This window comes from Aythya ferina, assembly GCF_964211825.1.
Source record: "Aythya ferina genome assembly, chromosome: 5".
NCBI classification, from domain to species: domain Eukaryota; kingdom Metazoa; phylum Chordata; class Aves; order Anseriformes; family Anatidae; genus Aythya; species Aythya ferina.
The window spans coordinates 33,427,754-33,454,503 of record NC_140301.1 but is presented as its reverse complement, the minus strand read 5'-3'; the positions used below and the strand labels follow the sequence as shown (position 1 = coordinate 33,454,503).

The window sequence follows — 26,750 nt, the reverse complement described above, 5'->3', positions numbered from 1 at the left end:
CTTATTGCTCCAAACGGGTGCTGCAGCAGATACCAGAAACCCCAGTGGGGACACTGCTCCCCACAGTGACCACAAAAGCAGACACACCATGCAAATGGTGCACCCTGGAAAGGTGCCTGAGGGAACCCACAGCATCTGGTGCTACCAGTCGCACCACAGAGAGAGCGCACACATTTTGCCCCGCTCTGGATTACAGCGAGGGGAGCTGCTGAAAGGGTACTGCAAGGTTATGGAGGGCACCAGGGGGCAGGGGGACTCACCGTGCCATCTCCCCCACATGCCAGGATCCGCAGGTTGTGGACCTTGCGGTACAGCTCCAGCCTGCAGGGAACAGGGAGGGACAAGAGGGGAGGGCAGACACTGAGACTGCAGCCAGGGAAAGGTGTCACTGCAGGGTCCCTGCCCTCACAGAGCCCCGTGGCATTCACAAAGCTGTGCTCGTCTCCCTGTCACCTCAGCAGTGGGCAAGCCATGGTAATTTTGCCTTCAACGGCTCTTGTGGAGGAAGAGTGGGCTATTTATAGTCACTGTACATATGGATAAACTGAAATGCAGCAAACAAACCGGACTCACGTGGCACTGATGCAACATAAATTAGGTTTGGGAATGTCACCTCCCAGCTCATCTCTTAGCCACTAGCCTTAAGGTTGGACCATCTGTCCTGCAGAAAACACTGGCAAGTCAGGACTGGCCAGAACATGTCCTAGAGAGGCCTCTCAGATCCTGAACTTGTTTGAATGTCTCTGCACAAGGGAGCTATGGAGCATCAGGCCTCTGCCAGCTGCAGAATGAGCTCTGGGGAAGGGAAGGGTGCTGCCCCCATCAGTACTCACGCCTCCTTGGGTCCACCCTGGCTGAGGTCAAACACTTGCCGTGGGTTGAGATACCACATGAAGGACTGGATGATCTTGGCTCCCTAGGGAGATAAGAAAGGCTTCAGGAAACAGGCAGTTCCCAGTGGACAGAGGAAAGAAGGCATCTGATTTTGGGGACAGGCCAAGACAATGGTGTTCTGGGGGACTCAGGCAAAGCCTGGGTTAGGAGGGAAGCACCAGGCAGCAAACTGACACCATGGAGGTTGCTGACCTCTTCTGCAGCTGAGACATTATCAAAGCTATGCAGAGTTCTCAGCAGCCAAATGGCAATGGCCTCAGAGAGCTGCATTGTCAGGGAGGTGTAGGAAAAGGCCATACCTGATTCCCACCACTCTTGGGGTTCACAAACACCAGCAGGGGTTTCATGAGAGGAGCTGGCATGGGCTTGATGACAAAGGGTTTCCACCTCCCTTCCTGCAAGAGATGCCATATGTTCATCAACAAACCTGGTGAGATGTGAACTCCCACCTCCATCTGAGTGCTAACACCACACAGATTAGGAGCTGGGGGAAGAAAACATCCCAGCCACCCCATAAGCCTTACAGCTGGGATTTACCCTGCCAGCAGGCATAACTCACCTCCCCGGCCTTTCTCATCTCTGTGCCATCCTCTGAGATCTTCAGCCACCCCCCGAGGCTCCTCCTTGCCCCAGCACCCTCCCTCCACCTCACTCTCCTTAACCTCAGCACAGACCCTGCAAAGCACCCTTGCTTCCCAATCCTGCTCCTTGCTGCTCAGACCCTCTGCCCTTCCAACACAAGGTCCCGTTCCCTTATCTCTTACCTCAGCACCCTTTTTGCTGGATTTCCGCTTGAATGATGTCCTCTTCTTCTTCTTACTGGATTTCATTGGGTTCTGGAGAAAAAACCCAAACTGTGTGAGGAGCTGCTGGGCAAGCAGGAGTCAGGCACTAACCCAGGAGCTGATATGCCTTACCTGGGGCCGTCGGACCCGCAAAATCCAAGTGGGAGGAACAACGACAGCAGCATGAGCCCCCAGTGAGCAGGGCTCTTCGATGTGTTGCAGCATGAAACAAGACACTTTGCTGTGATACTGGAGAAGCAGAGAGACAGAGAGAAAACTCAGCTGCTCCATTTGCTGGGGACAGCCACTTTCTCCTCCCAGCCCCCCCATGCCATTGCTGTAGGAAATGACATAGGAGTTCTGTAATGGGAAGGCTTCCCTTGGGAGGCACTGAGGAGAGAGTTTACCAAAAGAGCTTCCAGCCACCCCACTGAGAGGAGCTGTAAGGGCAGGCTGCAGAGAATAAGCTAGGGGAGTCCCAAGAGAACACAGGGGTCATTAGATACAGAGCAGAGTAGTAAGACATTCACTGGGGGCTTTGCTCACCGCTTGCTTGCACCAGGAACAGCTGATGGCTACAATCTCTTTACTGTGGAAGGCAAACTTTTGCTGGAAACCCTGCAGAGGGAAGGTTAAGAGGCTTAGGGAATTCTTTGACAGCTTCCTACCATCCAGCAGGACTTTCCCACCACTAGGAAAGACATAAACAAAGAGAATGTGCCTGCAGCTGGAGCCCTCTGGATCCTTGTCAGATAGCCCCAACCACCACTACAGCACCAGTGACCCTGTTACCCAAATAAAATATGTCAGGAATAAAATATGTCCCTCTAGGACTGATCGGGCCCAGGGGGAGAACAACTCTAAATGGGACCTAGGTAGTATTTCACTATGCAAAACAGGGCAGGAGCCTTGGCTTTGCCCTAGGCTGCTCCTGCCTAGCAGGAATAGTGGGATGTTATGCAGGAATTCTGCCTCCCAGCCCTGCTGTTGTTCCTAGTCTGACTTTAGCTTTCCTTCAGGCTGAGAAAAAAACAAGATGCCCTCTCACCTTGCCACACTGCCGGCATTTCCCTTCCTGCCGTCTCCGGTGCACCCAGTGATGCCGGACAACTATAGGCTAAAGAGAAAAGGGAAAAAAAAAAAAAAAAAAAGTTAAAGGACGAGTGTGTGCAAGAATGGAGAAACGGGCATGAGGAATAGATACAGGCCAGCCAGGACCTCTGCTATTGCAGCAAGCCCACTGTTGACATGCACCAGCAATAAACCTCTGGGCAAAGCCAAAGAAATGAGGCCAACTTAAGATGCTCAGAGAAGAGGGAATTGAACAAAACAAAACCAACCAAACAAACAAAACCACACACAAAAACAAACAAAAAATACAGGAAGGAAGCAAGGGAAACGGAAGACAGGATCACAGAAAGCAAACGAAAGAGTGGGTAAGCAGTAGTGTGGAATGCTACCTTGGCAATAAATCACATCTCTGTCTCAGTATCTCTGACTAGATGACCACAGGATAAGGTGAAAAAGTGACAGTGGAAGGTATGAAAAACCCCTGTGAGACAGTTTGTGTGTACAGCAAGATGATCAGAGTGCCTGCAGCCAAGCAGCTGCCTGCCTAGCTCCTAACAGCCATGTTCTTTGAGGAAAGAAGCAGCACCCACTACATCACGATGTGGAATAAAGGGGTCCAACAGCACCACTGTGGAGTTCTTCCATTGCTACATGGAGTACCTGTGTCATGCACGGCAAGACTGAGTAAGAAAGCAAGAAGTGAGCCCACACTGCCCCCTTCCAAACTGTGGTGACTGAGGAAACCACTGCCTGCTCTATTTGCTTGGGGACCAGCACAGGAGGGGCAAAAACCCTCTCAGGAAACACTGCTTGCAGGTTCCCCCCCCGTGCAGGTACAGGAGCTGTAGCACATGCAAACCAGCAGATGCTCTGCCTTTTGCTGCTTGCAATCTCCTCTCTCCACACAACCAGTCTGTGCTGGTGCCTGGCAAAGAGAGATTCCTTTATTGCACCTCCTCTTCGGAGCCAGGAGGCAGCACAATGCCAGTGCTTTGATGGACAACATGCTGCCAGCATGGGCTGGGAGCACGCTGGCAGCATCTGATCCCTTTGTCACCAAACTGGAAAGGTGACAAGGCAGACATGGGCACAGTCCAAGGCACATCTCTCACCTCCCGTACGTTCCGGGATCCTGACTCCCTGAAGGAAGGTTTGCAGCGGAAATTTATCTGTGGATTGAACACACATGGGAGGAATCAGTAAAACCATCACCTGAAGGAAACCTACCAGAATTTATTTTACTAGAGCAGAGCCTCTGGAGATGTTCACTGCTTGTGTATGAAACACCCAACTTATCTCTCACTGAACAAAATGGGGCCTGGGGTCGCAATCACATCATTAGCACTCCTTTTGGTATTGTCTCCTCACAGAAACCCTCTTCACCACAATGCATAGCAGTTCCCAACCCTCTTGAATTGCCTTATCCCAGAGACAGGGCAAAGGCTGTCAGAGCTTTGCAAGCCACAGAGAGGGGCTTAACAGGCTTTACTCACTTTCTCCAGCTGTTCTATGCAGGGCGTATGCACTACGATCTTGCAGGCTGCACACTTACGCCTGGAGAGAGGTTTTTGCTGGAGGATGAGAAAAGGGGAGGAAAAACATGCACGTGAGCAGCAGGGTTCAGAGGCCAGCAAGCTCAATCACCCCACACTGCCTTCATATTTTTCAGAGCACAGAACAAGTCCTGAAGGAGTTACAACCTAGTAAGCAAGTGAAGGGACCTAAACATGTACATAGAGCTGATGCTCTTGGTTCTGCAACACAGCAGGGAGGTGTCCACAATATGTTTGGGCTCCAGTCCCGCTATACAGGGTCAGGAGGCAGCAGGCCTGGGTCTCCAGAGCTCATTTTCCCCACTATTGAATGGTCTTTCCAGAGTAGATGGGTTCAGATTCCTCCTCTAAGCATGTGGGATCCCAACAACCTTTCCCTGGAACGTCATCTCACTTCTGGCTGGTTTGCAACCGCAAACCAAACATCGGCACTGGCAGAAACCGGGGATGCAGCACTCCAGCACACAGATGTAGGAGGAACACATGGTCTCCTCCTCTTGCTAGCTCTCCAGGCCCCCCACGCTTCTTCTCCCAGCACCAGGCAGCGGCAGGGCCTTCGTGGTCTCTCCGCCGGGTGGCAGCACAGCCTGCATCTGCGGACCTTGCGAGGGCCGCGGGTGACCCCAGGTGACTTACCAGCAGTTTTGCCATGCAGTTCTGTTCCCCAACGTAGCAGAAATCCCCAGAGACGTTGGTCTCAAACCAGATGTGCTCCCCGTAGACTGCAGTCTCCTGAAAGGCACGAGACAACGGATTTCTGAGAGCACCCCCAGAGGGGCATCCGATCCCTAAAGTGCTTTGTGCTAGGTACAAGATAACTGGAAGGAGGTGTGGGGGGAGGGAGAGGAAGCTAAATCCAGGGTGACAAGGTGCACTGCACAACCAGGGCTAACATCCGCACAAAGGAAACCTCACAAAGCTGCTGCCACCACCCACCCACTAGCAATCAGAGCTCCTCAGGAAACCGACTCTCCCCCCTTTCGGGTCCCACAGCAAGGACCTACTGCCCAGTTGCAAAGTGTCCTGCACAGAAGCGCCGCTTCCACCACCCCGAGAGGAGCCATCTGGGCAAATTCACCACACATGAACAGTTTCTGCTTTATGACCCAAAGGTGCAGCTTAAAACCTGCCTGGCTCTGCCTGTGAAGGAGCAGAGGTTCCTGTCCTCAGCCCCAGCCACCAGCAGCCCTCCACAGCAGGAACAGAAAAGCTGAAGCGCTGTATCTGTGCCACCCTCCCAGGGCACAGCCTGTGGCTGCACGGCCTCTCCTCGCAGCATCAAGGGGTGCTGCCAGCAGCACAGATGCTGGCACCAGCTGGTGGCAACGGCGGGGGCCATAAATGTGTCAAAGCCGAAGCCACCTGGGAAGCCTCAGCATGGGAAGAGCCCGCTGCTTCCTGGCCACGAGCCCACCGCACGCAGTGCCCGGTGCAACACAACACAACTCGCAACATGCAACCCAACTTACGCTCCAGTCCACGGTGCTGCGGATCTGCCTCTCCGACTCGCTCCTCAGGGCTAGCGTGGGGTTTGGCTGGGCTACCATGTGCTGGAGGCTGGACTTGGCAATAGCTTTCCTGGAAGACACGGGAGGGCCGCCTATTAGCTCAGGGGAGAAGGAACACACACCGAAGCCCTCAGGGATGTTAAATCCCTTGCAACACACCCTGGATTGCTCCACCAAGACGCGGCGGAGCCTGAAGCAGCCTTCCCGGGGGCGCAGGGCACCCTCTCACCCCTCCCAACCTCCCTTCCCTCTGCATCGCCTCCTGCGCCCCGCCATACATACAGCAGCCGGGGGCTCCAGCCGTCGGGGCAGCAGGCGGGCTCCGGTCCCAAGCACTCGGGGAAGGCGGCCCCGGCTGCCCCCGCGCACTGCTGGGCCAGCCGCCACGCGCGGCCGGGGGACAGCAGCCCGGGCCGCAGGGCGTCACTGGAGCGGCGGCGCTGGCTCAGGCGGCGGTAGCGGCCCGGCAGGCCGTGGGGCACCCGGCCGCAGCCGCTGTCGGTGGGCAGGAGGTGGGAGGAGGCGCGGCGCAGGCAGCGGGGACCCCTCGACAGCAGCCCGGCCTGCAGCGGCCGCAGCCGGGGCAGCATGGTCAGCCAGCTCTCCTCAGCCCACCGCCCGCCCCGCTCCGCCTCGCCGCTCGCCGCGTGGCCACCACCATCCTCCAGAGGCCAGGAGATGGAGGTGTCGGTGCACGGCGCCCCTTTGCCCTCCTCTCCGTCGGGGAGGAGGCCGGCCAGCAGCACGGGGCGGCCCAGAAGTTGGGCATCGATGGCTGGCGGCCGGCCCCCGCGGTGCTGCTGCACGGCGAAGCGGGGGCTGAGGCAGGGCGGCGTGGTGCTGGAGCGGCGCCGGGGGCTGCTGCGGCGGGGCAGGGGCAGGCAGGAGAGGGGCAGCGGCACGGTGCTGGAGCCGCGGCGGCGCTGGGCCAAGGAGGCGGAGGGCAGCCCGGCCTGGGAGCGGCGGCGGGCTTTGCTGGTGGGCACGGCCACCACGCTGGCATGCCGCGGCCCCGGTGGGCCCTTCCTCCCGAAATGCCTCTTAAAAAAGGTTTCCATCACGGGTGGGTGGGTGGTGGCTGTTGGCACAGAAACCAGGAGTTAAAGAGGCTCCCCGCGGATCTGCGGGGCATGGCGGGGACGGGGGCAGGAGCAGGGACACGGCGGGGAGCTGGGTGCTGCGATGCATGGCGGGGCTCAGACTGGCACCTGCTAAAGCCACCGCCAGCAGCTGGGCCACGGGGCTCTCCCTCCCCTCGAGCTCAGAGCCAAAGCTCTTTTTTACGGCAGTCTCTCCATCTATTTTCACAGCTTAGCACAGGGAAGGAGTCTCAGAAACACCTGCTGGAGTGCTCTGAGGACAAGCTCCTGCCCTGCTGCCCGGAGGACAACAGCCCCGGCACCTCTCAGCAAGGTCAGCCCTGGCCACTGCCCCCCTGCTTTCTGCTCCCCTGGTGCTGGCACTCTTGGTGTCCCAGCCGTAAGCACTCAGCACAAGCAGCAGCCCCGCAGAATTTGTGGCAAATGGAAACTAAGCACGAAAGAAGGAAAAAGGTCAGGCAAGTCAAAGTGGGGCAGGCACATGTAGCGGAGTCTGGCAGAGAGAGCCGGAGCAGAGGAAAGCTAGGAAAAACATCCTATCTGTGCTGCTCAAAGCTTCCCTCTCGCTTTGGAAAGAGCTTTAACAGGTCTCTCGACCTTTCCCTGCCCGGCCCTCCAAGCCTGACAGCCTGCCAGGACGTGGCAGCTGTCCGTGGGGCCACAGATGGAAGCTGCTGCCGCAGTGGTTTCAGCGCTCTCAGCTTGGCATGCAAATGTCTGAGTGGGAGAGGCTGGCTGACTAGCACCAGCACTCCTGTCCTCCAGAGCTAGTGATTCTCTTCCAGCTCTCCAGCCACCGCTTGTCTTCAGCCTCTAAACAGAGAGGATTTATTTGAGGGTAACTCAAAAAACACTGGCACCCGCAGCTTGGTAGAAGCAAACTTCTGGATCGTCAGTTGCTACAAAGGCAGGGGACTCGAGATTATGCAGGCACACACCAGCTGCCACCCCCACAACTCTCAACAACTTCTGTGCTGAAAAGGCTGCTCCTCTCCCCTCCACCAGGGCAGAGCACGTCAACCACCACGGCGCTAGGATTAGCATCTGCTGTGCTCACATCTTTCTTCCTCCCTAGTCATGCTCTTTTAGGTACTCGCAGGTCAGCAATGCTTGAAGACCGTCAGAACACCATGATCCAAACCCAACACCCTGAGATCCATGCAAAAAGGCAATTTTTTTTCAGACAGAAGCTTCCCTTTCTGGTGTATGCATATAAGATGGTACATACATGCTATTTTCTGGAGCTTTTGCTCAGTGCTTGTACCGCAAGCAAGAGGCACATTGGACTATGCCTCTATTTCTTTGAGAGGAGTCTAAAGCAGAGTTTGTATTTTTGCAGAAGGCAAGGCTTGGTTCCATCTCATCCAGCCTGGCTATGCAAAGGAGCTTGCTCTTCAGTTTCCCATCTCATTGCCATGTCTGTACTCAGCAGTATCAGACAAGGAGGGAAAAAAGTGCAGTGATGCTCTCCAGAGGAATCTGCAGTTCAGAGAGCAGCATCAGGGGAGCTAAAGCCCTGCTGAACCAAAAGCAAAACCAAAGTGCAATCTCCTCGAAAGGATTCCTCCAGTTCCATCACAGTGAGCAATGTGGGTTTCTCCCTCATCTGAGGGACAGTGCAGCAAATTGCATCATCACCAACAGGTGTTAAAATTGTCTGAGGAAATGAAACACGTTAAAACAACACCAGAGAGAACTGCCTGGGTACAGCAAACTGCAGCAAACTCTTCTTGACTGGTTTAAACTACTGGGGGAGATGTAATTGTCCAACTCCATCCCAAATGAGCTGAAGGGATGCTCCCTTCTGCCCCAGATATCCCACTGACATGAAGCTGGTGCAGTGCTTGCTGAGCTGCTGCTATGGGCAGGAAGATCTCTCAACACAGCTTCCTTCCTTTTCGCACCACAGTCGCATGAGGAAACTTGCTAGAACAACCTTGGCTTGACATTTAAGTTTGGTTACTAGCTGATTACAGCTCTTTTTATCTTCAGAGCTGTCAGAAAGTGGCACATGGACTCACGCTTCAGCCACCAGTGGTGAAGGTTATTGCTGGGCAGTCATCTGACAGCCCACACCAGCGCCGTGCGGCAGCTCAGATCCGATGGTGAAGATATCCCTCCCCTTTGCTTGCAACTGGCTCCCAGCCTGAGGTCCAAATGGTGTTTCGAAGGTGTCGAGAGCTGCTGCTGGCAGTGCAGATGGAGTGCCCGCACGGGGTGCCCAGGATTGATGTGCAACACCAAAGCTGTGTGCAGAGCAGCTGGGGAACTGTGAGCTGGGCGGAGAGGAGCCTAAGGAGAGCTGAGTCTTGGATGCTCCTGGCCTAACACTACCAGCATTTCTGTGATCTCCCTTCTCTTAAGAGACTGCTTGCAGCTGAGACAGGACAGAGAGCAGCCGGTGCTTGTTGCAGCTCTGCAGGCTGCATCACTGGGCTGTTAGGTAAGGGGGCAGTCTGGCATTTGCAGAGTGGGAGGGGAAGGAAACACTGCTGCATGCACTAGGATATCAGTGCCACTTACAAGCAGCTTTTATCGTTTCAATCTCCTTCTGTGAATAAGGAAGGAGAGATCAACTCTGGCCTGCTCAAGATCTGCAATCGGAGTTTTTAGGAGTTTTTTTTCTAGCCAGACCTCTCAGAGCTCCTCAGCCTCCCACGCTCCTGCCTGGCATTGGTGGCAGAGATGTTGCTAAAGCAGGGACATATCCCAGGGTGTGTGCTGCCCTCAGGAGCTGAGGGAGGAGGAACTGTAGTACCCCCCTGGGCACTCAGAGAAAGCTCATACTGTAAGGACAGAACTAACTTTGGGGGCAGGATCTAAATGCTCCTGGAAGTCAAGCAGAAATGGAAGAGAAAGAACTTACTTCTTGTTCCTTGACTGGACACAGAGGTAGGGGATCAGCTGATATGGAGACCCCAATCACCCAGCAGCCATCCCTCCTGTGGTGATGCTAGCTACAAAACCCAAAATGCAGACTCTTGCATCTAAACATGCAATATCCCTCAAGGCACAGGCTCTGCCTATATCATGGAGAGCTTCTTGATGCTCAGGTCCATCACTCTGCTTTGCTCCAGAAGCCTCAAGTAAACCCCTAGGTATTATGTTGATCATGCCCGTGATCTGCTTGGTCCTTCCTGTGTTATCATTCCTTCTGCCCCTCCAACAGCCCAGCGTCCTCCTGACAGTGCCCAGAAGCGAGAACGATGCCAGGCTGCCTCTCCATGCTCCCAGCTGTGGCTTGCACCAAAGGTGGCAAGAAACCCCCACTTAGGACACTCCTGGCTGCATGACCGACAAGCCTTGGGCCTTAGAGAAGTCTGGACTTGAAAAACGCCATCAGCTCCTCCAGACCTTTCAGCAAGCCTCTACTTAGTCGGCTGGAAATGCATTTTTTCCAACCACTGGGCTACAGTGAGGGAAACGAGCCCGAGTTTCACCCTGCTCCATGACGAGGGCCCGTCCTGGCTGAGTCTCTGAAGCCAGGCTTGCAGCAGCTGCTGGGCTGCTGCTGTGGCACCCGGGCTGGCAGCATGCAAACCAGAGCCCACTGCAGCTTACAGGCTGCCTTCCCCAGGCCAGGACGGTTGACTTGCACCACTCAACCACGGAGAAGGCGTGTTACTAACAACCACCCATGTGTGACACCGAGATCTCCTGGGCTTCTGTGTCTGCCTCCTCCCTGTCAGGACACTGGAGGGACCAAGGGACAAAAGCCTGGGAGTCCACCCAGGGAGCTACTGCTATCCCTGCCCCGCTGACACACTGCAGCTTGCCTTCAGCCTCATTTCCCGTCGTCAGCTCGCACTCCCCCGTTCTTTCTGCCTTCCCATGTACACTGCTGTCCCCACGCTGCCTCTGCTGAGACCCCGTCCCCTTGTCCCTGCTCCCTGACATCAGCTGCTGGCCTCTCCTCTCCCTTCGGCTCCCCTGAGGCACTGGGAAGCGTGACCTGCGTGGAGAAGCCTGCTGAGAAAGGTGCCCGTGCTGGATGGGGAAGGGAGCACGCTGGTCAAGATGTGGTACAGCCCTCAGGGCTTTGGTTACAGTGAGGCGAGCGAGTTCCCAAACTCTGCGCAGTTCCTTTCTGCCCAGAATTTCCATTCCAGCTGTAATCTGTCCGACATCACACAACTCAGACAGAGGCAGAAGCTGCTCGAAGGGGGCAAGGCCGTGAGAACAAGGGCCTCGGGGGCCAAAAGGTCTGAGAATAATCCGCGCTGAGCTCTCAGCCGGCCCCGAAGCAAGGGGCAGGCATCTCCCCACCAGCACCAGAGCAGGACGGCAGCAGCGAGCGCCTGCAGGCTGCACAAGCCCTCGGCAGTCATCGTGGTGGGGACTGTAGTGCCTGCCTCCTGCATAAATGAGAGCAGGAGCTCTCATGGAGCAGCACCACCAGCCTGCCTCCTTCCCATTCAGCACCACAGCTGACGTGTGAGTGAGCAGTGCTGCATGCCCGGGCACGGCTCGTGGGCCTGAGGCAGCCAAAAATACCTCCAGCACAGCGGCAGGAAGGCTCCGTCCAAACCGTGAGCCTTTCGAAGTGCTGTGAAGGGTGGACCATGGGCCTTCTATTTTCAGATTTATTCATGTAATGCAACAAGTGCCACCGCCTATGCACAGCACCTCACTCGCAGGCCCCCGAGCTGCATGACCACAGCAGGCCTGTGGCCGAGGACACCTTGAGTTGTGGACACCCTCACGCTGCAGAGGAGGAGAGTACTGCCACAGCCTGAGGGCTGACCCTCCAGGCAGCACAATGCCATTTTGGCCCTTGTAGAGCACTCGGAGGGGAGTCTTGAGGTCTACTGGCAGGGCTACCTGAGCACGACCTGAGAGCAGGTCACCCCAGGCACCACCTGAGGGCTTTGCTGACTCGCTCAGAAACCTGTCAGTGTCACTGAGCATGTTGGTTGGCAAAACTGAAGGTCCCAGCACTGCTCTGACTCACAAGGGACAGGCAGCTACACCAGCTGGGCCTCCCCGTGCTGTAAAGCTTGCATGTGCTGTGCAAATCATGACACTCTGCAGCCAGGTCTGCACACACAGAGCAGATGAGAGAGCAACAGGTTGCAGACCTAGCACAGAGGCCACCAATCACCCACCCTGAGCACGTGGCCTAGCAAAAGCAAAATCTGCAGCCTCCTGCTCGCACACGACAAGCCTCTGCTCTGTGACCTCGCAGCAGTGCCAGCGCAGGGACCTGCTCTAAACACCCACAAAGTCTGGCACCGAAAGGTAACGGGATCCCTGCAGTAACTGGGATGGCCAGACGGAAAACTCACCCACACGCTTTATTTCAGGAGACTGGAATTTTTTGGGGCAGCCCAGATAGCCCAGCTGGCAGCGAGGGCTCAGGGAAAGGGCACCAGGTCAGCGCCCCTCCTGCCTGCTGCCGCCTCGGGCAGATTACCACACAGTACACATGAGGACAAGACCAGGCTTTGCAGGCAGCCACCACTGATTTTAATCCCACACCGTTTTTAGCCTTTTGGGCAGCTCCGTCAGGTGACTCTGCCACCATCAAGCTCAGCAAGTAGGTTAAAGCAGGACCCGCAGTGCTTCCCTCTGTCAACGGGAAGAGGACACTCGTCTGTCAGACCCCAGTAGTTCCCATCTTGTCTCATCACACACCAACACGTTTCCCAACTGCCAGAGGGAAAAAAGTCACTGACCAACCCCTTCTTGCACTCCCCTCCTACAGCAGTCCTCAACACGCACCCCAGCCCTGTCCCTGCACACGCTGATCTTGTCCACAGCACCTCGCATCACTGTGTCACGGGAGCCCAATTTTGGCCACGAGATAAGTGTCTGTGTGCCCTGAGCCTGTTATATCTCATGTCCCCGTGTCGCAGCTGCCTCACGTGGGGCGGCTGCAGGGAAGCAAGGAAACGCTGCGGCTTTGCAGTTTCTCATAGGAAGCTTGTCCAAGGGGCAAAGCGACGCTGAAGGAACTACCCGAGCCCACGCAGCAATTCGAACACAGTCCCCACCGCTTGGCCGGGCCTTGACCAAAATAAGGCAAAAGGGACCGGCTGTCCCACCTCCTGCCTGGCCCTTCATGAGAAAATGTTCTCAAGGTGGGGCTTGCTGGGGAGAGCAGGGTCTGGGAGCAGAAGGGCCTCGTGCTTTTTTTTCCTACAGTTCTTGGCATAATCCCACCTCCATCCTGCCTCTCTCCTAGCTCTGGTCCCACTGCCCCTTCGCTGCCTTCTCAGCACAAACCAGGCCAACCTCGAGCCCTGGTGCGACACACAACCCTTCAGGGCATGGCATGGCACAGCCCTCCCCTTCCTTGCTCCTCCAGTCCCAAGCCCCAGCCAGCACCCCAAGGCTCGCAGCACTGGGAGGGTTTCACAGCAGGGTGCTCAGCACCGCTCCTGTGTGGTCCCGCTGCCATATGCAGCGTGCCTCAGGCTTGATTTAAGGCTCTCCTGCCAGGCTAGCTCAGCCCCTCCACTTATGCTTCATAAAGTCAGGAGTTTGCCAGCCCTCGGGCTCAGAGTAATGTTCCCATTACAACAATGTGATTTCCTTCCCAAAATCCATGGAAGATGGAGTTTTGTCTTAATTTAAACTAAAGCTGTCTCCTTGGAGGCTCCCGGGCTGAGTCTGCGCATTCATATCCCTTGACAACTTTCCACCATCATAACATTACCAAGTTTATTTGCCACTACACTAAACAACCTGCCTCCTGGTTATCGAGAAATTGGACAGTGCTGATTTATACAAGCCACTGCTGAGTTTGTTTGCCATGCCAAGAGCCGAGCGTCTGGACCAGCAGCCTGGGGTAGCGAATTATCCACGACGAAATGCAGAGGGTGAGCAAACAACAGCAGCGCACAGGGGCCAGGCGAGAGCAGGGGATGGGGCAGCAGCAATCCGTGCAGTTTCTATTTTGGTCGCATCAGCATCACCCTGACCCGGGCTGGGACGGATGTTAAAAAGCTCCTTATCTTCCAAAGCTCCCTCTGGAGAGCAGCGAAGCAGCGGTGGGTCGGGCAGGCTGGCACCGGCAATTTTGGGAGCGCAGGAAGGGCCAGGCTCTGCTTCCTGCAGCAGATGCCTGCTGTTCCCCCCCAGAGCTGATCCCCTCCTTCGGTATACACAGCTCTGTGCCTCACGTAGAAGAGGGACCCGAGGGAGATGCTATTTAAAGGGAGGCCAGCCCGGCAGTCCAGCTGCCTGAGCCCGGCTCCCCAGCATGTGGGAAGCTGGGGGAAACTCCCCAGCACGGAGCCAGCCTGGGCTGGGGACCCTGGCAGCATCCCGAGGGAAGAGGCAGGGAAAAAAGCACAGAGAAAAAGCGCCAGTGTGAGGGATGCAGAGCTCAGGCAGTGATGCCCGGTGCCAGGGGGACGCACAGACCTCCTGAAGGAGCCTCAGGCCCTCAGCTACAGGCACAGAAACACAGAGACCGGCAGGACACCAGCCTGCAGCAGGGAGCAGAAGGGCATCCTACCACCCCCAGCAAAAGCAGCGGGTGCCACCAGCACCAGGGGAGATGCCAGGAGCCCAGAAGGCAGCCCTGTACCCCCAAAAAACTATTCTGGGACAAAGCAGCTGGCATGGGCTATCCTCCTACACCACAGCTTTCCCCCTGCTCTTCCCCCCTGCCCTCCACATGCCGCACAGGCTGGCAGGACACAGCCCGTGCCTACCAGCAAGCAGAGCGTGCGGCTAGAAACCCACCTCTGGCAGGGGAAGCAGCAGCCAAGTGCTGCAAAGTGCCACAGTGCTGGGTTTCCCAGAGCCCCCGTGCCAGCCCCAGGGATCGCTCGTAGCCCACGGGACGGCTGCGGCTCAATCCTGCCTCCAGCAGCCAGCAGGGTGAGGGTTTTGGGGGTGATTCAGGGGTCTGCTCCCCCCTGCCCCTACCCGGCGTGGTGGGACATGGCACCTGCTCAGACCAAACCCACCAGCTACGGGCTCCGTCCCCCGTCCCCTCCCTTCCCCCACCGAGCACAAATGAAAGCAGGAAAGCACAGGGACGGGGAGGAGGAGAGGAAAGGAGGGCAGAGCGCAGGGAAAAGCCTCTGTGACCTGATCCGGAGCGGCGCTGAGGTCCCTGCAGGTGATGAGCGGGCGGCAGCGGCCGAGGAGCAGCGGCGGGCCGGCCCTCTGCGACCAAGTCCTAGTTTGGCGAGCGAGCGCTCCGCTGCTCCCTCCGCCTCCTCCCCGTGCTGCAAACCCTGACAGCGCTCGTTAAAATAACCAACTGCACTTCCTCTGCGAGCAGCCCCGGGCGGGCTTGCCCCGAGCGAGAGAGACGCACGCAGAAGGGACCCAGAAAGAGATGGGGACCCCTAGCACCACACCGCTCGCCCCCTCGGTGCCTGCGGACATCTCAAAGCGGCTCTCCCCCCCCCAAAAGCATCCCGTGTCCCAAATCCATGCACCCCACTCTCAGTTGGTGAAGCACAAGGACCAAACCCGATGATGCGTGTTAATAACCTCCCTCCAGTCTGCTCACAGAGCAGGGAGACACATTGTGCCGACCCCAGCTCAGGAGACCCCTGCGGGGAGCTGCCTGGCTTCTGGGAAAGGACCGTGCCTCGGTACCCGGCTCTGGACCCCATAGAGCACCAGCCCTGGTTTGATCCCGCAGAGCACGCTGTGCCTGGTGAGTGCTGAAGCAGGGTGCCCCCCTCAGGCACAAGCACCTGAAGATGACACGGCAAGGTGATGTCTCCTCAGCCTTTCACAACCAAACCACTTCTGCAAATGCAACTGCTTCCCTCAAAGCAACGCGGGGAGGATCACGGGATGGGCGGCTGTCCCACCTCCTTGGGCCATCGTTAAAAATAAAGGGTTCTGCACGGCCTGAGGAGCAGGCGGCCTTCAGGAGCGTGTTATTGCTGTGGCGAGGGGCCCTGGTGCAGGGACAGCGGCGGCAGCTGCCTCGCTCCGAGATGCCCCGAGGAAGGAGTCACCCGCCGCGGCCGGCGCTGAAGCGAGCGCTGGTGACCAGCTCGGGCAGACGCGCAGGCGGCCGCGGTGAGTCACCGCAGGGCCCTGCAGCTGGGACCTCATCCCTTCACACCCGGCCTCCTCCCGGCTGCTCGCTCCCCCCGCGTACGTCACGGCTAAAATTAGAGCCGGTGCTCTTTCTGTGCGCGAGCGTGCGTGCGCTCGGACCGTGCCCGGCGCTCCTCGGGGACCGCAGAGAGGAGACGGTAAAACGATAACAACAAAACGTCAACGCAGAGCGCTGCCAGAGCAGCAGAGGCAGGCAGGGCCGGCTGCCTTCCCGCGGCAGTGCTGCCGATGGGTATCTCTAAAGCCACTCACAGGAAGCCGTGAGCCAGACGGGAGCCAGGCCCCATGGCTGAGCCACCGCCACCGCGCTGTCACGCGGGTGGACCCGGCAGCCTCTGCAAGGCGGCGGGAGAGGACATGTAGGCAAACCTCAGCCCCGTGTAGGGGCTGTTTTGGCTCTGCTCGCAGGCTGCTGGCAGGGAAGGCAGCTGGAGACAACGGGGGCAGTCAGCAGGAAGCATCTGCGTGCTGAGCTCTGCCTTCTCCCCACTCCAATCTGGCAGGCGCTGCGGGCCGGCACGCTCTGCCCTCTCCTCGCACCGGGCCCGCTTCCTTCCTCCTCCCTCCCCGCAGCCTGCAGCTCCAGCTCTGCCCGCACACCCCGCAAGGACAGGGACAGGGACGGCTGCCACCAGCGGGTTCCTGTGTCCTGACAGCCCCGGTGGCTGTGGGGCAGGCTGCGACCCCAGCTGAGGGAGAAGAGGGTCCTGAGGGGCGCTAGGAGCAGAGCCCTGAGCTATCCCTGTTCAGATCTGCTCGCTGGGACTGGCAGAGTGTTTTTGTGGTGTATTTATCCAAGAGGAAATTAAAATGGAGATTGGGCTAGCTGGCCATCCAGTGCAAACAAGCACCGATCCCCATACAACCACGAGACCAGCTTCCCAAGCAAGGTGGCCGGCTTCCCGTGAGATAAGGGACCCCAACCCAGCCACTGCAGGTGTCTGGGGGAAAAGAGCAGGGCCCGAAACCAGGGGCAGGGCTCAGCACCTCTGAGAAATCAGGTCCCCACACAGGGCTGAGGCTGGGGCAGGAAAGGCACCTCCTGCTTCTGTGTCCCCAGCCATCACCGTGACCCCGTGACTAAGCTGCGACTCACACCCCAAAGGGTGCTTGTTGGCTTAGCTGTGACCTTGTTGCTGGTATCACATCCAACCTCTGGTGTCTCTTTTTCACCCTGTGGCAGTGGGTTACGCAGTCTTTTTTCTCCCCCTCTCAGGTACAGACTGAAGTGACTCTAAAAAGAGTCACTGCTAAACTTTTTGATTCTGCTAAAGGTCAGCTTGTCCCCGTTACAAATGGAAGGGCAGGGAGACAAGTTGATTTTTTTTCCTCCGCGCTTTTTGCTCTGATTGCCTTCTGCCTATCTGCCCTCATGTGCTTCCTTCTCTTCTGTTCCCTCATCCCTTTATCTGCTGGTCTGCCACTTGCTGCACTCCGAGGGGCTCTCCAGCTGTGCTCTGCTTTGTGGAGCAGATCCTAGGTGAAGATTTGCCCTTCGGGACAGGGGCTAACGCGTGGCCTCAGGCTGGTAGGGCAGGGCTGCACTGCTCTGCTCACCCTTTCTCTGCTCCTCATGCACTCCAGCACTGCCCTTAGCCCTACGAGAAGGGAGGCACCGCGTGGGCCACACAAGAGGTGCTCTGTCAGCTCCCTTGTACAAAGGGGGAGAGAAAAACCATCAGAAGCAAGGAGACCAGGCCCGCGGGAGGGCCATCCCATGGCACCCAGCCCCAGCAAGCCCCAAGGAAAGTGCTGGCACTGTCCGGGGAGCTCTTCCCTCCCCGGCATCCCTCCAGCGCGCAGCACAGAAGAGCGACCATGCCCTCTGGTGTTCAACCCGCAGCACTCTGGGCCTCTCCAAACCCCATCAGCCTGCAGCGTGCAGAGCTACCCGACAGGCACGCTGCTGTCACCCGCAGCACCTCCACCCACGGGGCTCCCAGGCGGCACCGAGGCACGAGACTTGTGTATCTGTAAGGTCTGGTGAGCTGGAGACCGCTGCGATCAGAGAGAGCGCGCTGGGTGACGAGCAGGAAACCCGGAGAGGTCTGGGACGTTGTGTGGGTGGGTGACACCCCGAGGAGCCGTGTAACACACGGCAAGAAGCAAGGCAGCCGAGGCCTCACCAGGCTGATGTGCTGCTCCACAAGGGCTTTGGTGTAAGGAGCCCATGATCAGGACCTGCTGCTGTCTCCACACCTCCTTGGGAACACTCCTGAGCCCCCAGCAGCACGGTTAGTCCAGGTGTTAGCCCCCTGCAGTCATGTTTACCCCCAGGCCCTGGTTTCCCACTACGGCTGGCATGCTCAGCCCAGCTGAACACCAGGCTGCTTCACCATTCCGGTAAACCACCCTCTGTGTGCTGCCATTTCAGGTCTTTAAAGTGCTCGGCTTGCACAGGGGCCGGGTGCCACAGCCCTCATGCCCACGACAGCCAGGCCATGGAGGAGGAAGCCCTTGGCATGCCTTCAACCCAAACACAGCAGGACGGGGCCGCCACGTTAGCAGAGGGAGGTCCGGCAGCGAGCTGCCCTCTAGCACAAGGTTAGCGACACACGCAGCAGGCAGCAGCCTGGCTTTTGGTGGCCTTGGTTAGTGCAGACACAAGAGGGTGACGCGGGGTGAGACGTGGGTGGGAGGGAGGAGAGCTCTCGAGCAGCGCCGTCGGAGCAGCTGCTGGAACTGCGCAGCCTGCGCAAGCCAATAAAAATACCACATACTTATACACCGCCGGCCGGTGCTTTATCCTCCTGGATCCCCATCGGCCGGGCTGGCTGCCCTGGAGACAAGGGAAGACACCTTTGTGGGGCAGGTGGATTCTAGGGACACAAAGAGAGTGGTCAGCAAGCCCTCCCCATAAATGCCTCCGGCCGCCCGGTGACTCTGCTGCCCCGGCACCATCCCTCCTCCTCCCCAAACACTCTCCCCACAGCCTCAGGGTCTGCAGCCGAGGTGGCAGCACCCATGTCACCTCCCCTGCTGCCAGCCACAGAGGCCTTGCAGTCAGGCAGCAAACACCCAGCACCACGCTCCGGCTGCTGGGACGCAGGAATCCAGCCCAGTCCAGAGTCACCTCAACCCCAGGGCCAAAACAAACACGGCGAGAGCCACCCACAGCCCACTGCCAAAGAACCACCGCTCGCACCAGGAGGGCTGGAGGTGCTTCCCTCCCTCCTCTTCCTCCTCCTCCTCTTCTTCTCCAGCCCCCGCACCAGCCTAGCTCCTGGCAGCCTTGGCCTCGACTGCCAGACCCGGGCACGGATTTGAATTTCAGATGAATTATGAAGGCACTCGGCGAACCTCACGTGAAGGAGCATTGTGAGAACAGGGCAGGGCAGCGTGCCTGCTCCAAAACCTGCGGCCCCTGCGTGTCGGCGGGGACAGGAGGTGCCGGGAGCAGCACAGGGAGCCCCCGAGCTGCCACCAGCCAGGGGCCAAGCGGTCTGAGACCCAGCACGGAGGAGCAGGGCGTTCAGACCCCTCCGACCCTTTCTGCCACCACCTCTGCTTCCTCTGGCAGCCAGGGGATGGCAAAACTGGCCGGTGGGTGATGTGAAGAGCCAGGGGGCCCTTGCTGGTGGTCTCTGACGAGGCAGCTCCTGTCCCTGCTGGCTCCGTGTCCCCCTTCCCCTTCGTGGGGAGGTGCTGAGCAGGGCCAGGCATGCACACAACCGCGGCAGCGGTGGCTGCAGAGCTCTGCCTGGCCGGATGGCTCTGACCTCGGTCTCGCGGTGCACCCTCCGCAGCCAAATTTGCAACAGCCACAGCTTTAAGGAGGTCAGAGCGGTGTGCGCCTTCAGCAGGACACGCTCCTCGGCGGACAGCCCTCAGAAAACCTCCCACATCAGTGAATCCATCACTGAAGGGACCCCGCTGTTCCCCACACGGAGCCCAGCCCCCCCACTTCACCTCCCCCAGGCTGTCCCCTACCCTGGTGGCCGCCCCATCCCCATCCCCATCCCACGGGATGGCTCCAGCTCCACAGCAGGCACACGGGGCCCCTGCCAGCAGATCCGCTGCTTAATCTCCCCATCTGCCAGCCTCTCACGGGCACGAAATCCCTGCGGAGAACACCCCCCACCACACTTCAGCTGCCCGCAGGCAGCGCTCCCCACCCCAGGCGATGCTCCCTTGCGTGGTGACCTCGGGTTTTTTGCAGTAAGAGGCTTAGTGCTGAATCTGAGCGGCTCCCGGCCGAGGCCAGGGCCAGCGAGGCAGGAGGAGATAGGGATAATCTGATGGAGGGGGAACTTTCGCATGGAGGGGCCGGCACATGGATGCTGCACGTCCCCCGCTGCCTCTCCGCAAGGCCGGGCTGGCTGCAGGCTGTGCCAGCAGCTCGGGACCAGCCCCCGTCAGGTCTGGATGCTCCTGCCCCATGAATTTTCATCCTCCCCATGCTGTCGAGCCCTGCCCGGACTGCAGTGGGAGCCCAGGGGCTGGGAAGCAGGCAGGGAGGAGGCTCCCCGCGGACTCTGCCCCAGACCCACACCTGGGCTGCCAGCGACAAGCGAGCCGGGCTGCACCGGCACCCACGTTTCCTGTGGGAGCCGAGCAGCGCCAAAACCAGGGGAAAACCCTTCGCAACGAGCCTTTTTGTTAGCTTCTCTGACTTCCTGGGACAGAAAACCAGCGGGCCCACGTGACTTGCTGCAAAGCCACAGTGTATTTTGGAGCCTGAGACCGCTCCTGCCCCACAAAGCTGCAGCTAGCGAGCACGGGGAGGGAGATGGGGCGAGGTGAACACCCAGGTGCCGTCCCCCCACCCACTGCCACGTACCTGCCCTGGCCCCTGCCACTGCCGGTCCCTGCGGGGTCAGAAGGGCTCCTCAGGGAGCAGAGATGCTCAGCTCAGCTCCCCAAGCCCTGGATCACTGGGGGAAGCTGTGAGATGGACAAAGCTGGGGTGGGGTGGGCTGTTCCCAGGCACGGAGCGAGAAACTGCAGCCAGCACGACCTGCCCGGCAGGCAGGAGGCCCGGCACCGTCTGGGATAGCAGAAGACATCCTCTGAGCCAGCAGGAAACACCCGTCCCCTGCATGGTGAGGGCAGGGCTGGCTGCTCACTACAAAGTCATCCCCTCCAGGCAGCAGGGCCTGAATCGTGGGCTGGAGGAGAGCGAGGCTGGGTGCCCCACGTGCCTGATGCAGGACAGAGGGCTCCGTGCCCGTACACAGCTCACCTGGTGGCCTCGCTGTGTGCCCTGGTGGAGTTTCACCACCTGCCTAACGCCCTGACATGGATAAGAGAAAAGCCTCTCTTGTTCCCGGCTCCCAGACGGCGACTGCAGCTGCTGCCATGGCTGAGAGTTTCAACAGAAACACGAGGAAAGGGCACTGTGTGCTTTTGCAATGCTGGAGAGCTGGCCCGGGGAAAGCTCCCGCGCTCCGGATCACCAAGACAGAGGCACTTATTCCTGCAGAGCCTGGTGCCAGCCCCAGAACCAGCAGGACAGGTTTCGGTATTTCCACACCCTGCCCATGACCCCAAGCAGGTCCTGCATCCGAGCCGACATCAAAAAGCCTCTTGCAGAAGCGCCTCAGCTCCCGCCAGCCCCCAGCCTCTCTGAAAAGCAGGGTTTATGATCCCGAGCATCAGTCTGCAGCCTTAGCTCTGCTTCTGAGCTCAGCACCTCGAAGCCAGCACCCGTTCGTGGCACCGAGCAAGAGCAGGGCTGAGAGCTACCTCGTGAGCTTCAGCTCAGGGGGTCACCTGGGGAAAAGAAACCCGAGCTCCAAGGAGAGCGGAGCTGGAAGTTACCAAAGTTACAGCCCCACTGTCCTCTCACCACCCCATCCCTCAGCCCCTCGACGAGAGGACACGCTTTCAGGGAAGGCCCACGCCAGCTCCTAATCAGATTAGGGCTCCTGCCACCTTCTCCAGCCCCGGCACACTGCGCTCTGCAGGGCAGCTGGAGCTCGCCTCGGTGCCGGAGAGCTGCGGAGCCCCCCGCCCGCCCGTCACCTGCGAGCAGCACGAGGCTGCAGGAGCGGGGAGCTGGAGGCTCCGCAGGCAGATGGAGATCTGCATGTGCGGAGGAGGAGGAGGCATCCTCTCGCTTGCTCAACAGCTAGTTGGCAGCGAGGCGCTGGGTGAAAAAGCCTGTCCCGAGGTAAGCTCTGCCCCGGCCCTGGCGGCGTGCTGATTTTAAAGCTCGCCAACCTCGCCGCTGCCACAGCCGCCTGCTTCTCCCTCGCAGCACCTGGGATTTACCCCACGGCTGCACGAGGGGAAAGCGCACACAAGGCCCTGCGTCCCGCAGCCGCTGCTCTGGGGTGCGGGCTCGCTGCTCAGGCAGCTCAGAGGAAAGGGGACGGCGAGTTCAAGGGGACATGGAGGTGCCACCAGCACGGTGGACAGGGGGAAGGCAGGGGGGCAGCCAGAGCTCCCCCGGGCGCTTCTCCCCCGGCTTTCACACGGGCGTCAGCATTGAGCAGAGAGACGAGCGGCGTCCCAGAAAGGTGTAGGCGAGCGCTCAGCTCAGTTTCTCGAGTGCCGTTTACCCGCACGCTGTGCCACCCACAGACCTTCCCCTGCGATGGCACGCACCCCCCCCGGCTTTCAGCTCCCAGCTGCAGTCCCACGCTCCCCTCCCTGTGGGGCTGCGCCTGCGGGCTGTGCTGCTGGCGGCCCCGCTGCACCAAACCTCTCCATCACGCTGGAGGGGAACACGGTGAGGGTCCCAAACCCTTTGGGGAGATCCACGTGAGTGGCTCCGCTCTCCAGCACGGGGCAGAGCAGGAGTGGGGGTCGTCCCCCCAGCACTCGGACGGTCCTCCCTCCCCTTCACAGCTGGAAGGGGTACACCACGCTGTTCACTTACACCACAAGAAACAGGGCACCTCGGAAGGAAATTTAATCCTAACCACCTATTATCTGATCAGCTCCAATCTCTTTATCAGCCCAATTAAAAGAATTACCCATCTGTGGCCCGGATGCACGTATTGTGCACTTGTCTCTGTCAGCTCGGGAGCCAATTACTCCACCCTCCTTTAAGGCAATTACAACGTACAGAAATAAGCCCGTTGCAGCACCCAGGAGGCTAATGTGCCGTAGCTTCAGGGCAAACTCAGGGTCTCACTCCTCTTTTGCTTAAAAACCTCTCGGGATCCATCTGCAGCAAGATGCCCACGAAGCCCTGCGCGCCAGCCCCGAGGACAGATGGGCTCCGGGGGTGTCAGAGGAGACAAGAAGCATTTGGTGCTGCTGCACTCTCCTGTTTCTTGGATCCTCCTCTGAGGGTGTGCTCCTGCTGTTACTGCGACTGGCCTGAGCGACCGACGGCCTCAGAGGAACCGAAGAGCCGAGCAGCGTGTGCCCAGCTCAGGAGATCTCTCTCCCCGCAGCCAGGGCTCTCCAGATGCAAGGCTTCATCTCCCTGCGCAAAGTTTCCTTTCCACTTTTTTTCCTGGCCAAACAGGCTCTGGCTGAGCTCCAGAATCCAAGGGGGTGCAAATTTCGTCACCAATCGCTGTTCGAAAGCGTTTCACGGATGAGTACTGACTGTACTTCTCCAAAACAAAGGAGAATAAGCACCTTACCCCGCAGTTCCCTCTGACGAAGTGGAACTCGGTGCCACCTTCTGCTCTGCTGTTGAGGTGGGCACGAATTCGGCAGCTCCCAGCAGCTCCCAGCCAATTCTCCTCCACGCCTTTGGCCCACTCTCCCCACCCACAGGTGCGTGCGGGGGTTTCTTCCTTCCTCGCGGCCTTTGGGAATTTCTTCTTCCTCCCCTACAGCTTTTCACAGCTCCGAGTGCTGTATTCGGCATCCAGGGGGAACCAAGTTCCTCCCACCAGTGGAAGAAGAGCAAGAGATGTATCCAAGCACTGAGCAATTCGAGGGGCATCTCAAGGCGCTCTGCAGGGCGTGCTGGCCTGGCCAGGTCCGCGTTTCCTGCCCGTCCCACGCATCTGCACCACACAAACCATCCACACGTGGAGAATTTCCCCATTGTACTCAGAAATAATGGCTTGCTCAGGGACACGTGAACCCCTGGGAGCCAGAGACACCCGCTAGTACTGGGGAGAGGACAGAAACTGCAAGAAGCTCCACGTGGCCGCTGCCGAGAGCTCTGAAACCAGAGCAGAGGAAAGCAGCTCTCGCTCTGGGGTGGAGTGACCTTGCAAACCCTTCACTCCCAGCTCCCCTGTGGCTTTGTGAGGTGTGCTGTGCAGGCTGGCAGCGGGGCCCTTCCCCTCTGTATAGGGCCTGTGAGACCGCGCTGGGAGCACTGCCCAGTGCGCCCACCCCCCTGTACAAAAAGATGCTGCCAGTCAGCAGAGGGCCACTGAGACGGCTGGGGCAGGTTGGACCAGATGGCCTCCAGAGGTCCCTTCGTACCTAAACTAACCTTGTTTTTACACACCTCTGGATGTGCAGGGTCACTTCACTTACATGGCTCGAGCATCCCAAAAATCAGGTGAGTGCCAGGACCCTGGGGAGGAAGCTGTGGCATGTACCTTGAGGACACCTGGTCAGGGTGTGTGAGCAAGCCTGGAGTGGGGCAGCTGATGTCCCCGAGCCCCCTGGGAGCAGCACAGGACTCGCACGGCCATGGCCTCACTGCTGCAGGACTGCCGAAATCATAGCTGGAGCACGAAGCACGTGCACGGGGATGGGGACAGAGCGGTGCTGGGAGCATGGAAACAAATCCTCCAGACACGAGGCTCTGACTACTCCAGGAAGGAGGCTGGGGTCAGCGAGGGCAACGCTTCCCAACTTCCCATTCCTCATGCCAACAGTCCGAAAGGAGAAAAACGCAAACTCATCTTCCTCCATCCCCACGAGTCCCACACCCTCGGGCGGCTTTGGCACACCTTGGCCAGCCGCCTCCTTCGGGCCAGCACCTCTGGGGGACCCGGTGCCTTGGCAGCGAGACGCAGACGGCTGCCGAAAACTCCTGGGAGCAGACAGAGGCTGCCTGGAGATCCTCCAGCAGAGCCCAAAAGCTGCTGCCCACCTCGGCCACCCTCCGTGGGGTGCACCCGGGGCTCACCGCGCACCCGGGGGCAGGTGCCCAGCCCCGGTGGCGGCGGCCAGCTCCGTGCACAGCGGGGCTGCAGCACCTCGGGGGCTGCCCCCCGTACCCCTCGGGAGCCCCCTCCCGACCCCGGGGGCCGCTGCTCACCTGCGCCCGAAGAGCTTGAGGCCGGTGAAGCGCTTGTTGCTGTGCCGGCGGCCGGGCGGCGGCGGCCCCCGCTCGGGCTCGGCACCTCCCGATGCCCCGGCGGCGGCGGCGGAGGAGGAGGAGGAGGAGGAGGAGGAAGGCGAGCCGCCGGGAGGAGGGGGCCCGGCCGCCTCCATGGCCGGGCTGGGGGGCTCGGAGCCGCCGCTACCGGCCCGCAGCCCCGCGCCGCGGCTCCATGCGAGGGGAGGGACGGAGGAGGAGGAGGGCAGGGAAAGGGAAAGGAGGGAGGGAAAGAGAAAAGGAGGCGGCGCTGCCACCCGCCCCGCCGCGCCCGGAGCAGGGCAGGAAGTACCGGGGGCACGGCCGGGCCGCCAGCGCCCCCTGCTGCCCCCCGGCACCGGGCACCGGGCACCGGCACCGGGTGCCAGCAGCAGCGGGGGGCAGCCAGGCCCCGCAGCCCTCCCCCGTCCCGTCCCGGCTCAGGAAGCCGAGTGCCGGCCCCGCCGCCGCCCCCGCGCTCGGGAAGAGGCCCCGGAGCCTCCCGCGTCCTCCCATTGTTCGCCCGCTGGCCCCAGCCCCGTGGCATGGGGATAGGGGACAGGGGACGGGGCAGTGTCCGCAGGCGCAGGGCGCCTTCGTCTCTCCTGTGCCAGGTGGCGAGGGCAGCCCTCGGTCCTCCTTTGCATGGCAAATGAGCCATGGAGCTGGTGGTGAGCAGGGCACGGAGCCCGCACCGAAACTCGGCTCCTGGGGGGCTGCCGGGGTGAGGCCCCTGCTGCCAGCACGGTGCGGGGCACGCTGAGCCCCCAGCCCCGCGCTGCTCCGTTCCTCAAGCAGGAACCCTGATGGGAGAGCATGCAGGGTGCAGCTGGGGGCTTCAAATCACCCCTGCTCCCAGGGGGGAAGGCAATGGGCTCACGTCAGCAGCGTCCACGCATGCGGCCCACCAGCATCCCTGCTGGCGAGGCTGCACCGGGAGAAGTGGAGGGGGCTGCGGGCGAGGAGCCAGGAGAGCCCAGAGGAACCTCTCCCCCTCCCCAAAGCGCGGGGTGCCAGCGCTCAGCCCCCCAGAGCACCGTCTCGGCGGGTACCTCATGCTGGTGGCCCCTGCGGGGCTCTGGGGAACGTCCCATGAGCGGTGCCGCCACATCTGCCGCAGCACGAGCGGGTGCTGCTCAGCCGGCCCAGGCTTCACTCTCGCTCTTCCTCCCCCGGCGGCTGTTTTCCGGAGTCATCCCGAGGGCAGGTCCCTGGCAGGGCTCCGCCGCCCGGTCGCGGTGGCGTGGGCCCCGGCTTTGTTTGCACCCTCCACCTGGTTCCTCTCTCTCTGCACTTCCTGGAAGTGCGAGGGCGGCTGTCATTGCGGCGCCGCGCTCTTCCCCCCGCAGCCCGCGTCCTGGGGCGAGCTCTCCTCTGGAGGAGCCTCACGAGGCCGCGGCCGGACGGCGGCTCTCCGGACGTCCTCCGTCCCTGCTCGCCCTGCGCCGGGCGCTGGGGAGGGGAAGCGGCCGGGAGAAGCGGGTACGGGCACCAAAGCTGAAGGCCCGGCCTCCAGAAGGTGAAGAAGCTGCCTCCAGTTCATAATCCATCGCCTGGGCCGCGTCTGCGGGGCGCAGCACGGAGGCCTGGCACGTCCCCGGCTGCAGAAAGCTCAGCTCTGTGCAGCCAGG

The 26,750-nt window shown here is 59.8% G+C and overlaps 1 protein-coding gene and 1 long non-coding RNA gene across 5 annotated transcripts in view; both read right to left on the bottom strand.

The window, feature by feature from the left end:
- DGKZ (diacylglycerol kinase zeta) overlaps window positions 1-26,381 on the bottom strand; it is a 41,603-nt gene extending 15,222 nt beyond the window's left edge. For 2 of the 4 annotated variants that reach the window (XM_084522382.1, XM_084522383.1), the window contains exons 1-13: window positions 14,955-15,062; window positions 6,094-6,889; window positions 5,773-5,881; window positions 4,940-5,035; window positions 4,244-4,321; window positions 3,863-3,919; window positions 2,728-2,796; window positions 2,226-2,297; window positions 1,812-1,928; window positions 1,659-1,730; window positions 1,194-1,289; window positions 834-916; window positions 261-321 (exon numbers count right to left, since the gene is read on the bottom strand). In XM_084522382.1, coding sequence (XP_084378508.1) covers window positions 261-321; window positions 834-916; window positions 1,194-1,289; window positions 1,659-1,730; window positions 1,812-1,928; window positions 2,226-2,297; window positions 2,728-2,796; window positions 3,863-3,919; window positions 4,244-4,321; window positions 4,940-5,035; window positions 5,773-5,881; window positions 6,094-6,869 — 1,686 coding nt within the window. In that variant the 5' untranslated portion in view covers window positions 6,870-6,889; window positions 14,955-15,062. Of the gene's footprint in view, window positions 1-260; window positions 322-833; window positions 917-1,193; window positions 1,290-1,658; window positions 1,731-1,811; window positions 1,929-2,225; window positions 2,298-2,727; window positions 2,797-3,862; window positions 3,920-4,243; window positions 4,322-4,939; window positions 5,036-5,772; window positions 5,882-6,093; window positions 6,890-14,954; window positions 15,063-18,670; window positions 18,770-25,080; window positions 25,388-26,171 lie in introns of those variants that run through there. The other 2 variants (XM_084522385.1, XM_084522384.1) reach the window with 2 other exon arrangements.
- LOC311438072 lies at window positions 22,791-24,832 on the bottom strand. The gene is made up of 2 exons (XR_014693914.1): window positions 24,319-24,832; window positions 22,791-23,863 (listed from the first exon to the last, which is right to left on the bottom strand). It is a non-coding gene; the product is annotated as an uncharacterized lncRNA (long non-coding RNA).
- Window positions 26,382-26,750: the final 369 nt, after the last annotated feature.